The 14,433-nt window shown below is 38.7% G+C and overlaps 2 protein-coding genes across 4 annotated transcripts in view; both read left to right on the top strand.

The window, feature by feature from the left end:
* The window catches only part of TMEFF1 (transmembrane protein with EGF like and two follistatin like domains 1), a 79,383-nt gene extending 77,412 nt beyond the window's left edge, over window positions 1-1,971 (top strand). For both annotated transcript variants that reach the window (XM_027039550.2, XM_027039549.2), the window contains exon 10: window positions 847-1,971. In XM_027039550.2, the coding sequence (XP_026895351.1) occupies window positions 847-931 (85 nt within the window). In that variant the 3' untranslated portion in view covers window positions 932-1,971. The remainder of the gene's footprint in view (window positions 1-846) is intronic.
* Window positions 1,149-12,914, top strand: CAVIN4 (caveolae associated protein 4). Of its 2 annotated transcripts, XM_015068975.3 has the most exons (3): window positions 1,149-1,286; window positions 2,432-2,887; window positions 10,316-12,914. In XM_015068975.3, the coding sequence occupies exons 2-3, from the start codon at window positions 2,480-2,482 to the stop codon at window positions 10,991-10,993; spliced, it is 1,086 nt and encodes a 361-aa protein (XP_014924461.1). In that variant the 5' UTR covers window positions 1,149-1,286; window positions 2,432-2,479; the 3' UTR covers window positions 10,994-12,914. The 2 variants fall into 2 exon arrangements, with proteins under 2 accessions (XP_014924461.1, XP_053060847.1); XM_053204872.1 differs by lacking the exon at window positions 1,149-1,286 and having other exon boundaries at window positions 2,293-2,887.
* The last annotated feature ends 1,519 nt before the right edge of the window (window positions 12,915-14,433 follow it).

The raw sequence follows: 14,433 nt of genomic DNA, 5'->3' as shown, positions 1-14,433 counted from the left end.
CCATTAGATTATAAATACCTTGCTGGCAGAGATTTTAGAGGTTGGTATGACTTTTAATATTTCATATGTAGGAAAAGGAGATTGCACAGCTAGTTTTTAGCAGAGTCCAAACTCAGAATTCCCAGAATTCATCCCAGTGCCTTTGTTCCACACTGCATACCACAGCACTTTGTGCATAGTAAGAGCTCGTATGTTTGCATTCTGGTGGGCAGGCACAAGAGCTATTACAGCACAATGAGATTGATACCACCACGGAGAAACATGTACACTAAAGGGAAAGCAGAGTCCAAGACTATCCCTTATCTCCAGGATGACAGTTCTTTATTGGGTTCTGTGATTTGCCCAAGCAGGGTGCAGAAAACTTCTTTCGAGTCCTTGTCTAAAATTGCTAAGCATTTCCTGTCTATTCATATCTGAGGTTAATAAGCACACTTCTTCCCGATTACTCCCTCGTCCAAGCTGTTCTTGTCACTTTGGGGGTGTCATAATGCTCAGAGGAAGTACATGGATCAGGATCCTTTCTACTGTCCTAGGTTTATATGTTATTGGTCACCGCAGCTAGGGAGTTGTCAGGCCAGAAGAAGGGCGGGGAAGTGCATCTGCAGCAGTAGAGACCCAGGAGTGAGCTTTGCTTGTGCTTACACCTGCATTCTGTACCTAACCTCTAGTCCCCAGCTGTGTAGGGAAAATAGCAGTCTGACACGTTGGTCCTCAGCTTGACTTGCATCAAACAGCATCCTGTTTCTCATTAAGGCTTTATGTGTGAAATGTGTATTACTTTGGAAACATTTGAAATATCTTAAACAAAATGACCTTTTTCTTTTCTTTATTTTTTTAATTCAACAGAAAATGCCCTAAAAACAACAGAGGACGGCGGCAGAAGCAAAACCTAGGTCATTTTACTTCAGATACGTCATCCAGAATGGTTTAAACTGATGACTTTTATATGTACACTGACCATGTGATGTACATTTATTATGTCTTTTTTTAAAGAATGGAAATATTTATTTCAGAGGCCTTATTTTTGGACATTTTTAGTGTAGTACTGTTGGCTCGTATTTAGAATATTCAGCTACAACAGTTTTGGACTGTTTCGTAGTCTTTGTTTTATGTTTTTAAATACAGAAATTGATTTCACAAATTTATACCACATGGTAATTCTAAGACTTGTTCTTTACCCATGGAATGTAATATTTTTGCAAAGATGGACCACTTCACAAATGGTTACAAAGTCATACCCACTTCTTCCACAGTGACCACAACAAATGACCAAGCATGAACTAAAGGTAAAGATGTTTACAGATTACTTTTCTTACAAAAAAAGATAAAAAATCTAGAAGACACTGTGTTTAAATAGACATTTAAATGTTTTTTGAGATTTAGTAACTGATTTTTTTAGACCCTGCCTATCGCATGAACTGTAGAGCTGTGTGTTAGATGTGAAATATTTATAAGCTGTATGGATTGGAATTTGATTATTCCTCTCTTTGAAAAAATAATTCTGATAATTCGGAAAGATATCTGGTAGCCAAGATGGAACAGATCACTGAAAAGTAGGTTTAGGTATTGTGAAAATGGTCTGTTTAACAAACAGATTGGAATAAAGCCTTCTCTATCAGTTAAACTACTTTAATACACATTCATTTTTAAAAAAATATTTGTTTTGACATAAATAAATTGTATCAGTGTTTGTGAATAAAATGCAAAAATGATTGTTAATGATGGGTGCTCTTAAAGTGAGCTTAAAAATTATCTAAGACCTCTATCCAAATTTGTCCTGTAGTAATAGTTATATTAATAGATTGTTGGTGTTTAAAGATCTGAAGTGTGAGTAGAATGTATTCAGCTGTTTAACATGTAGTTTAGATAATCAGAAGTATGCATGTAGAATTTAAGAATATGTTAAAAATTAAATATTAATTTTAATATTTGGTTTGGAAAAGCATGTTATAATATAATGTTTTCACTATATGGCCTCTGTTTTGGTGTGTTTATTTTACTACATTCTTTGATATTGATAAATCGGTACATTTAATGTGTGAAGTAAGTACAAAAAAATTTCAGTTCAGAATTCCCCTTTGCTTTTTCAAATACTGCTTCAAATTATTTAAAGGCAAAAGCTTCCCCCAATATTTAGTGTTTGCTTTTTTTGATCATTTGGTTTCTAGGCTTAATATTAGTAACATGGTGGCTTCAGGGAACTTTTTTGTTTTAAAGCTTTCCTCTTCTCTCCACACAGTCTTATTTGAGTCCATTAGTCAGTCACCAAGCATGTTTGGAACAGTACCCAGTGCTCTGCAAGGATTCATATTGCAGAACAGTCACGTGTGGGTATTTGTAGTTATAAATACTTGACCAGTCTCCAGGGGTGGGGTTTCCAACCCTTTATACAACCCTGTTGCCTGTTATCAAGCTAACTTTTTGCTCTTAGTGCCAGAATTGATTGTGGTGGGACATCTTTCACTGAGAAATAAGTAAAATGGAACATAATGGGTCTGCTTCAAATGCTGATAAAACCCATCAGAATCGCCTGTCAAGTGTTACAGAAGATGAAGACCAAGACGCTGCTCTTACCATTGTGACTGTGCTGGACAAAGTAGCCACCATCGTGGACAGTGTGCAGGCAAGCCAGAAGAGACTAGAGGAGAGACACAGGGAAATGGAAAATGCCATAAAATCTGTCCAGATTGACCTGTTGAAGCTTTCACAGTCACACAGCAATACAGGCTACGTCATTAACAAGTTGTTTGAGAAAACTCGAAAAGTCAGTGCTCACATTAAAGATGTGAAGGCCCGGGTGGAGAGGCAGCAAACTCACGTGAGAAAAGTTGAATCCAAGCAAGAGGAAATAATGAAGAAAAACAAATTCCGTGTGGTAATATTCCAGGTAAGATTGCCACTTGTGTTTTGCTTGGTTACTGAAAAATCTTAACATCCTTGAATTGCCAACCAGTCCTATCAGAAGTTTCCAGCATCTCGTCATTACTATTGTATTTATTCACGGAGTGGCATTCTGTATCAGCAAGAATCTCAGGATAAAGCCATTACTGTGTTGACTAATGTACTATCCTATCAGTATTTTGAGCTTCTCAACCATTTTGTGTAATATGAACTGTGGATCAGAGCTGAGGCTATTTCTTGCCTTTGAAACTTAATATTGGTAAGACTCCTCCAGCATATTAGCCATATCAGCATGATGCCCTTTCATACATTGAGAGTGTTAGTTCTAGAAGAGATCTAAGAAGCCTGTAGTTTAAAACACCTAAAAAGAGAAATGGAGGATAGTAATCCCACAATGTGGTTTTCCCCCTTCTATGGAGACCCTGGAAAGTCCTAAACAGTAAAATGTAAACTTTTCAGAATGTTGTTTCTCTGTTGGAATTTTTACTTGTGAGAATATGTAAAATAATTACAATAAGCAAAACTGTTACTTAACAATCAGGCAGTTGTTTTTATGTTTCTTATAATATAGTTTTGTTACAGTTTTACAAGCATAGGAGTCAATCATATAAGTAATTGCTTATAAATGCTTAGTCTTTTGACTTAGCCTATTTAATATAGTAGTTTTTGTGTGGCATTGTGTATTGTGCTAAGTTCTTATATTACTCTGCACTTGGCACTCATATTTTTTGAAATAGGAACACATCCATGGCAAGATGCATAATATTTATAATATGTTTTATAACTCTTACAAATCAAAAGGAAAAAGTTGAACTCTCGTCCTGTGGTAGGAAAACTGAGAGTCATTATCAGACTGTTCACAAAAGACAAATGAGAAGAATTCCATTTTCACCCATTTAAATATTTTCAGTTATTAAAACATATACCCAGAGTTTAAGGGTACTTTCATATTCTGCTGGTTAGGAGTATTAACTGGTACAACATTTCTGGAGGGAAGTTTTTGTAGTATGTTATTAAGAACCTTCACAAACCTTCGGGCACCAAAATTTTACGTCAAAGAATTTTTCTAAGCATAAAATCAGGAATGTGTGTAGGGATGTTCACTAGTGTATATATAATACACAGTGTTATCGCGGTGTATTTTAAAAATAGATGGCTATCCCTATGTATAGGAAAAAACCCTAGAAGAGCAAAACCAAAATGAAATAAGAACACAGTTGGATTATGTACGTAGGCAGATATTTGTAAGACACTAAGGATGTGGGCCACAACTCTCCACAGCATTCTTTACACATTAGGCAGTTCTCCATAGCACTCTATTGACTGATACAGTTACACTGGCATGAAAGAGTAGTATTTTGGATCTGTTTTTAAGAACGTGTTTTATTTAAGAAGAGACCAGTCCCAGTGTTAGTGCATGTAATAGGGATCTAGATTTGGTACTAGAGAATGTAGGATCCATTCTTCAGTTCACCTTCCAAGGGCATCAGCAGGAAGGGGTTGTGTTGCACCCTTCACTTGCATGGGGCATGCCCGGCAACATTCTTGGCATCTAGCATTTCTCCTGAGAACCTTTATGGAGAGTGGGCCATGTACCAATCAAGATCTACAAAAGCTAGAGGAAAGAGGTTTCTGAAAAGTTCTAATTGAACTTTTGTCAGTTGGTCTGTTGACCTAATTTGTTTTTTATAGTTAAGATTATTTTCTTTATTCACCTATTTATTACCTGACGCTTGCTATTTTTTTCTCTTTGAACTCCTATAGTTACTTGAACAAGTCAAAGATTAGTATGTAAAAAACAACTGAGAGGCACTAATTTAAGTCAGATCTTATTCCTGGTAAGATATAATGCTGTGAAGGTTCTATGAAATTAAGTTGCTCAGGGTCAGCAATGGTTTGTCAGTAAGCAGTTGCTCTTTTATGATGGCAGAGCTTCTAGAGAAAAGATAAAGGCAATTAAGAATGGATTTGATGATTCTTTAGCTGTTAGAACACTATATAGTATTCACATGGTTATTCTTAGTTAAAATTAGTTTCTACACTTCATTCTCATAGTTAATATGTGTAAGTGGTTATTTTGAGATCACCTGTCCTTCTAAAATGAACTTAAAGCTGGAGTAATTCAGCTGTAGTATACTTTCATTTCCATTTGGGTTTTTCCTCAAAAAGTTTTCCCTAGTTACATCTTTTGGTGGCAATCTTTTTTTTTTTTTTTTTAATTTTTTATTTATTTATTTTTGAGAGAGAGTGTGAGTGGGGGAGGGGGCAGAGAGAGGCGTGGACAGAGGAGCCGAAGTGGGCTGTGTGCTGACAGCAGCAAGCCCGATGCGGGGCTCGAGCTCACGGACTGCAAGATAATGACCTGAGCTGAAGTTGGACGCTCAACCGACTGAGCCACCCAGGCGCCCCTTGGTGGCAATCTTTATTGGCATTTTATTTCCCACAGTTGTGTATGGCTGAGCTTTCACCTAATCCTGGACATTTGCATTTAAAAAACTGTCTGCTAGTTTTCATTAATTATCATTTCTCCTTAACATACGTCCACTTTGATGACCTTCTCATGAAAGCCAGCAGTCTTACCATCTCTTTTAACAATTTTGCTTACAAACCACATGTCTGCAGTTACCAAAGGAGATATTTGGTTATTCCCTAGTGACAAATCCCAGACTTCTGTGTATTCGGAAGTCCCCTGGCTATGTTACTTTGATAGGGCCCACTTTACTCTCATCATAGTACTCGTTTTGTTACAAAAATCATCGTTTTATCTGGTCTTTTACATAAAAAGAAATATAATAATTATTTGGAAATCAACCATAACCCAGCCTATAATCTTTAATTATTATTACAGCGTATTCGTCATTAACTCATGGTATCTCTGACTCATAGGAATTGCAACAAATAGATCCGTGTAACAAGTACTTTCTCTTACTCTACCTCTGTTTTGTTTTTTAAGCCTGATTTTGTATAATTTGTGCATTGAAGAGAAGGGTATGTGATTCCTGAGTTAAGCTATATCTGATTCCTTCACAGCAAGACTGTGAGGGTTTTTCCCCCTACTAAGCAGTAATTACTCTTTGGCTCCTTCCTATTCTAATTATACCTTCTCAGGCCATACCAACCCACTTGGTGTTGCTGAAGCTACTCCCTGTAGCAGGTGTCAGGAAAGGAGAGGAATAATTTTGCTGCTTTCACTGATTCATCTGAGAGCTATGACACGCCCACCTGCCTTTTCTTCTTTTTTTCAAAGCTGCTAGATAGACTCTCCAATCCTGTAGCCAAAGAATTTAATTTTAAGCAAGTATCCAAATAAATCAGGTTCCAAGGACCTTCTTGACTATCAGGCTGATAGGTTTTTGGAATAAACCTGTTTTTTACATATTTATTTAATTTATTTTATTGAACAGATTAAAAAAAAGTTTTTATGTTTATTTATTTTTGAGAGAGAGAGAGACAGTGTGAGTGGGGGAGTGGGAGAGAGAGAGAGGGAGACACAGAATGCGAAGCAGGCCCCAGGTTCTGAGCTGTTAGCACAGAGCCCAACATGGGGCTCGGACCCACGAACCTCAAGATCATGACTTGAGCTGAAGTCAGATGCTCAACCAACTGAGCCACCCAGGTGGCCCTTATTGAACAGATTTAATTTAGATCTCAAGTAGGAGCACAGTTTCTTTTAGAAGTTGTAACTCATGAGGGGTGCCTATGTGACTCAATTGGTTAAGTGTCTAACTTTGGCTCAGGTCATGATCTAGTGGTTTCTAGAACCCCGTGTCAGGCTCTGTACTGACAGCTCCAGAGCCTGAGGCCTGCTTTGGATTCTGTGTTTCTCTTTTTCTCTACCCTTTCCCCATTCGTGCTCTCTCTCTCTCTCTCTCTCTCTCTCTCTCTCTCTCTGTGCCCCCCTCATCTCTTTGTACTCTCTCTCTCTCAAAAAATAGTAAACATTAAGAAAATGATATATGCAAAGGCATTATACTGGAAATTCAAAATAGAAATTTTAACTCATGGATTCCCTTAAGAGTCTCATGATCCTTAAAGTCTTGCCTGTTTAGTTTTGGAAATAATCCCTAAATAGTAAGTTGGGATTCTTTAGCAGCTGTGTTTCTGGGCTGGTTCTCAAGGGTCCCCAGTGTCTGCTATGTTCCCAAACCCAATCTTCATCCTTATCCTTTGACACATATGACATAGTTGGTCCCTCCCTCTCATCTTGAAACTTGTTTTCCCTTGGCTTCTGAGGGTGCTACTCTCTTTGGATTTCTTCCTGCCTCAATAGCTGATACTTCTCCTTTTTTGGTTCTTTCTCATCTTTTCCTTCTACAGTTTTGAAATCTATCTTAGAAATCCAAAATCCGAAAATTTCTAAAAAGTAAAATTTTCTCATAACATACTGGGTAGCTACCTAGGGTTGACCTGAACCCATTTGGTGGCAAAACCTGACCTGAAATAGCACAAGGCTGTTTATATACTCTTTTTTCTTTCCTTTTTTTTTTTAAAGGCAACTGCCACCTTCTTCTTCTTCTTCTCCTTCCTCCTCCTCCTCCTCCTCCTCTTCTTCTTCTTCTTCTTCTTCTTCTTCTTCTTCTTCTTCCTCCTCCTCCTCCTCCTCCTCCTCCTCCTCCTCCTCTTCCTCCTCCTCCTCTTCTTCTTCTTCTTCTTCAGATGTTTATTTATTTTTGAGAGAGAGATAGACAGAGTATGAGCAGGGGAGGGGCAGAGACAGAGGGAAACACAGAATCCGAAGCAGGCTCCAGGCTCTGAGCTGTCAGCACAGAGCCCGACGTGAGGCTCGAACCCATGAACCATGAGATCATGACCTGAGCCGAAGTTGGATGCTTAACTGACGGAGCTACCCAAGCGCCCCCTACTCTTTCTTTTCCTTTTTTTTTTTTTTAGGTTTATTTATTTATTTATTTATTTATTTATTTATTTAGAGAGTGTGTGCATGAGTGGGGGAGGGGCAGAGAGAGGGAGAAGGAATCCCAAGCAGGTGCCACACTGTCAGCACAGAGCCTGATGCAGGGTTCTATCCCCAAAACTGTGAGATCATGACCTGAGCTGAAATCAAGAGTTGGATGCTTAATTGACTGAACCACCCAGGGTGCCCCTGTTTATACTCTTTATTGCACCTTATAGTGAACATTCATTCATATTTATGTCACAAAATTGTTTCTTCCCAAGATCTGACTGGAGATGTAATGTAAAAGTTATTTTCCTCAAATCTGAAATGTTCTGAATTCTGAAATGTACCTTGGCCCCAAGGAGTTTGAATAACATTAAGTGTTGTCCCATTCAGTCAGTCTCTTAATAGTCTCCTCCATCTGGTCTCATGATTTTTAATTCTTGACATTAATGACTCCAAAATTTATATCTATCTCCAGTCCAGACCTGTTTCCTGAATTCCAAATTTGTATACTCAGCTGCCTACTTGACATCTCAGATCTCATCTTTCCCCTCCAGTTTCTTCCACCTGCTTTCTTCCCCATGTCAGTTAATGGGAAATCTAACCTTGTGCTTGAAAATCATCCTTGACACTAACACTCCACATCCAAATCTAGCAGTAAGTCCTGTCAGCATCTACCTTCCCAGTAGATCTGGAATCAGACTGCTTCTTACCACCGCCTCTGCCAACACCCTTATTCATCTCTCACCTGACTTACCTCAGTGGTCTCCAACTGGTCTCCTTGCTTCTTATCTCGCCCCCTAGAGCCTGTTCTCAGTAGAGCAATCCTCTTACAGCATGGGTCAAATCATGTTGCTGTTCTCAAAACTTTTTAAAAGGCTTCCTATCAGACTCAGAATAAGAGCCATGGTCCTTATTATTAGATATAGAACCCCTATATAAGCTGGCCCTCTCGCTACCTCTCTTACCCCCTTTCCTCTTTTTGCCCCTTGATCTCTCTGCTCCTGCCATGCTGCCTTCTTGCTGTTTTGGTTTTCCTCTCAGATATATGCATTACCTTCAGGTCTAGGCTAGGATGTCATCTTATCAGTGAAGCCTTTCCAAGCATCCTCCTCAGTCACTGTATATCTCCCTTCCCTACCTTATTTTTCACTTTAGCATTTACCACCATCCAACAGACTATATATTTAACTTGTTTATTTCTCTCTCTACAAGAATATAAGCTCTTTTACTCTGCTTTCTCCACAGGAGTTTCTCAGTTCCTAGAACATTGACTGGTGCATGGTAGGTGCTTAGAAACTCTTTGTTGAATGAAGGTCTGTGCCCTTTTTGATTGAATAGTTATTTATTGAGTATAACTACTATGCACAAGGCTCTCTGATAGATACTGGGCATAAAACATAAATAAGACACATCTCTGCTTTCATCGAACCTATTATTTAGTGAAGGCCTCAGTATATAAATGAGCAGAGTTCCAATTCATTCAAACAGTGGTATTAGTGGTATTATAAGTAGAGGTATGCACATGTCATTCTGGTGTAAATTGGAGAAAGAATTAGCTTCTTGAGGAAAGTTGGGGACTTTTTAATTGGTTCTTGAAGATTTTGTTGACAGAGCTGAAAAGAGGTGAAAGGGATTAAAGTGAGCAAAAAAAAAAAAAAAAAAGAATAGTGAAAAAGAAAGATACAAACAGGCATGGAGGGATGAAAACACTGTGTTTGAGGAGTAGAGAGTGGTTGTGTGTTGCTGGACTGGAAAGTAGGTTTAGCTCAAACTGAAGAGCCTTCTGATCATACTAAAGAACTAAACTCTCTCCTTTGAGTATTTATGAGTTCCCAAAAGTTTTAAAGTAGAGAAAGGATGTGATAAGAGCTATGCTTTAGAAATATTTCCTGGGAAATACTTAGGTGATGCTTTGGAGGTAGACATATTATTGTACAAGCTCAGGTCTGAGGTGACAGGGGCCTGAATTAGGACATTGGTAGTGGCAAGGAGGAAGGAGGAGGGGACAGGAGTTACTAAGCAGTGTTATTGAGAGTGCTTGGTGACCTGTTGGACATGGGATGACAAGGAGGGGAAATATTGGGGTTGAATATTCTCAGATTTCTATTCAGGTGGCACCTGGATGGTTGCTGGTGCTGAGAAACCCAGGAAAAGAAGATGTGGAGAGGATGCTGGGTCGACCTTAATTTTTGGACATGTTAAGTTTGAGGTGTCCCTGTTACATCCAGGTGAAGTCTATCATTTAGAATTGCATCTTCATCTTAGAAGAGGAGAGGTGAAGATAAAATATTTGTGAGTTTGCTTACAATTGGATCTGAATATAGAAGAGTGGATCAGTTTGCTCTGATTGAACTTGGGAGATAAAGCAAAATAGGACACAGAGAGAGAAACCCTGAGAAATATTAATAGTTAAGGAGCAGGCAGAAGGTGAACAGCCCATGGAGGAGATTGAAAAGGCATGGCCAGAAGGTAAAAGAGCTGATGTCTAACATGCTTTCTTTTTCTCTCCTTCAGGAGGAGATTCGGTGTCCGACATCCCTGTCTATTGTTAAAGACAGAAACCTAACTGAGAATCAAGAGGCTGAAGACGATGTCTTTGACCCTCCAATAGATCTGTCTTCGGATGAAGAGTATTATGTTGAAGAAAGCAGATCTGCCAGACTTAGAAAGTCAGGCAAGGAGCGCATTGATAATATCAAAAAGGCATTTTCCAAAGAAAACATGCAGAAGACACGGCAGAATTTTGACAAGAAAGTGAACAGAATTAGAACTAGAATAGTGACCCCGGAGAGGAGAGAAAGGCTAAGGCAGTCGGGAGAAAGGTTAAGGCAGTCGGGAGAGAGGCTGAAACAGTCAGGGGAAAGGTTTAAGAAATCCATTTCTAACGCAGCTCCCTCAAAGGAAGCTTTTAAGATGCGTAGCCTTCGGAAAGCTAAAGACCAAACTGTGGCTGAAGATGCAGAAGAGGTCAGGGAGATGGGTGTGGACATCATTGCCAGGAGCGAGTCTCTGGGCCCCATCACTGAGCTCTACACTGATGAGCTCAGTGAAACAGACCGTGAGGAAGCCAGGGCTGTATATCCTCCCACAGAAGGAGGGGAAATCTCAACCCCCGAGGCTTTAAAAGTTACTTTTAAACCCCAGGTGAAAGTGGAAGATGATGAATCTCTTTTGTTAGATTTAAAGCAGTAATCATGAAGAAGAACTAAGTATATTATAGGTATAAAAGTCTTTAATCACAAGGTTCTAGTTTAATAGCATAGTCACTTACATTGATAGTATAGTCATTTAAATTTATAAAATAGTGAAGTCATTTACATTTATTTATGGGAAAACATGAGTGATATAGCTGGATTCATTTCTGATGTTTAAAATCTTAAAAATAACACGAGTATTGTATACATTTCCTTATAACTTCCTTGGGAATTCTTTTTTTCTCCCCTGGGCTAACAACTTTCCCTTTTATGTCATTCTCATGGCAGCTGTGGATTTTTAAGTTCCTTTCTATTGCCCAGCAGAAAAGTAGTCTCCTAGTGAGGGCCAATTAGGTATTTGGTGTCTAAAACAAATGAAGGTAAATTTCTGGCCATGATTTGCAAGTAAACTCTCAATTTTGGCCTAGATTGATTTTGTGGCCAAGCTCCAAGGGGAATAACCCATGTGTGGATTATATCATCCATATGTTCAAATAGAGTCATTAGTAAATTAGTAGTCATACCTCTTTTTGATGTTTTTGCATAAAAAATGAAATTCTGGACTTGAGCATTTGGTTCTGGCATTTTAGCTTTGCTTACAGCAAGTTATTTGGCAAGTCATTAGTAAAATGGAGAGTTTGTCTATCCTATCTCAGAGGACTGTTGTGTGAAGATCAGAGGAAATGTGACACATTCTGGGGGAACAGGGAGCACATCCATAGAAAACAAACCCCACTGGTTCCTTAGGAATAGAATTGGAATAATTACACCTTATGAAAAAGACTTGAGCTCTAAGCATTGAGGACCTAGGTTGGACGGAAGCTAAAGTTGGTCTTCAGAAGCCTTTTCACAGAATCAGGAATGAAAAATAAATGTTGGAGTGACATCTTTTCGTCAAAGACTAAAATCAGACCTTGGGTTTCAGTAGGGTCTTAGAATGTTTCCTGGAAACTCCTTTTTTTAATGTTTATTTACTTTTGAGAGGGAGAGAGACAGAGCATGAGTGGGAGAGGGGCAGAGAGAGAGGGAGACACAGAATCTGAAGTAGGCTCCAGGCTCTGAGCTGTCAGCACAGAGCCCGACGCGGGGCTTGAACTCATGAACTGTGAGATCATGACTTGAGCTGAAGTCGGAAGCTTAACCGACTGAGGCACCCAGGCGCCCCTGGAAATTCCTTTCCTAATTTTCTTTTTATTTAAATCTATGGTAGACTAGAGCTATCTTTGAGCAGCATGAAGCATAAAACTATGGCTGTGTCTTCAAGAGGTTTTTCTAAATTCTTACCTGATGCAGTGGATTTGGAAATGACCTTGTGTTTCTGTTTTCCAGAGTGAACCCCTCAGGGGCTGTCTGTCCAAAACAGTGTTCAAAGGAATTCATCATAGCTGGTTTGGGAGGATTCCAGATTCCATTTAACCATTAGCCTTAGATCTAGCCAATCCCAAAGTAGATATTATTGCTATCGAGAGGAATGGTCATACTGGTCCTGCACTTCTGCTATGTTTAAATCTTCTGGTTTTTTAATGAGGAAGAAATGATGAAATTGTTGAATTTGAAAAGTTTAGACAAGCAGCTTTCAGATCGATTTTAGATGCTCCTATGGTAGTTAAAAATTGTTATAAATGTACACACACACACACACACACACACACACACACACACACACACCAGCTTTAAAGTATTTGACTATGTTACCCAGATATTTGGGTTTGGGAGTTTGATTCAATATCATTTCCTCTTCACTCTGTATGATTATATAAAATCATGAATTGTTCATCCCAAGTATCTTTTTATATTGAAAACTAAAGTGTTTACAACATTCTTTGAAAAGAATAATTTAAAAAAATGTTATAGTTTAGAAAGAGATTAGATGCCTATATTTCCTTAAAGCCATAATAAAGTTGAATTTTAAAAAGATACTATTACAGAGTTTGATGTTGGTATCCTATTTGTAAATATTTTTACTAATAATGAAGACCAATAATATGGCATGAATTTGATATAGTAACCATTTTATTTTATTTTTTTAATGTTTGTTTATTTTTAAGAGAGAGAGCATGAGGGGGGCAGGGGAGGACAGAGGGGAGAGGGAGTCAGAGGATCTGAAGTGGGCTCTGCGCTGACCAGAGAGCCCAGTGTGGGGCTCAGTCTTATGAACTGTGAGATCCATGATCTGAGCCAAAGTTGGACGCTCAACCAACTAAGCCACCCAGGCACCCCTCATACAGTAAGCCTTCTTATAATAGAGATGTTTCTAAGTTAAGATGAATATAGAAAGTTAGAATCTCTTTGTTTTTTTCTAGCCCTACACAGAATAAATATCAATTGGGCTAAAATATTTTTCTGCAAATATTGCTGTCAAGGAATTTTTGTAAAGATTGCTTACTGACCCATTGTATAACCAGACCTGACATTATGGAACATTTCCCATATAGATACATTTGAATTTTGATGTGGAAGGCATTATAATCTGATAGGCTGTTCATCATGGTAGACTTTGTACAATGCTAGAAACACAATTTTATGTTGCCAGAGGTTCACTGAAATCTTATACTGCTTTCTTGGTACTAGGATTTTCCCCTCCATGTCGCTTATGTCTCTTGACATTTTCCACCATATTTAGGGTATTTCTCAATTCCACATTCCTAATTTTTTCTCTTTTCACCCTGTTTTCTTAATGTAAAGAATGTCATTTAAAAAAATTTTTTTTTAAAGTTTATTTTGAGAGACAGAGCAGAGGAGGGGCAGAGAGAGAGGGAGAGAATCCCAGGCAGGCTCCATGCTGTCAGAGCAGAGCCCGATGTGGGGCTCGAACTCACGAACCACGAGATCATGACCTGAGCTGAAACCAAGAGTCAGACACTCAAGCAACTGAGCCACCCAGGCGCCCCAAGAATGTCATTTTTTATAGGCTGTAAAATCACACACTGCCATTTAATGCAGAGTATTCTAGTCAACATTCCTTATTTCAAAAGTTTCAGACAACACAAAATAGATTTTCTGTTTATTTTACTCTTCTGTGTGTTAAAAAAAATTTTTTTAATGTTGATTTGTCTTGAGAGAGAGAGAGAGCACAAGAGGGGAGGGGCAGAGAGAAGGATAGACAGAATCCCAAGCAGGCTCCGCACCATCAGCGCAGAGCCCGATGCGGAGCTTGAACTTGTGAACCACCAGATAATGATGAGCTGAGATCAGGAGCCAGACACTTAGCCAACTGAGGCACCCAGGTGCCCCATTCTTCTGTGTTTTTGAAATTATACATGTTAGATTCTAAATAATGTATTCAATAAAACCATGAGTGGGATTTATCCTTTTTTTTTTTTTCCTTTTATGAGGCAAAACCATGCAACATCTATAGACACTGAGGCCATGGAGCCTCGTAAGTACAGCTCTGTCTTATATGCATGATAGATTTAGGGGCTTTCCTCTAAGAGTTTA

Source organism: Acinonyx jubatus, chromosome D4 (assembly GCF_027475565.1).
Source record: "Acinonyx jubatus isolate Ajub_Pintada_27869175 chromosome D4, VMU_Ajub_asm_v1.0, whole genome shotgun sequence".
Lineage (NCBI taxonomy): Eukaryota > Metazoa > Chordata > Mammalia > Carnivora > Felidae > Acinonyx > Acinonyx jubatus.
Note: the sequence above shows the minus strand (reverse complement) of the source record. Positions and strands in the feature narration are given on the sequence as shown.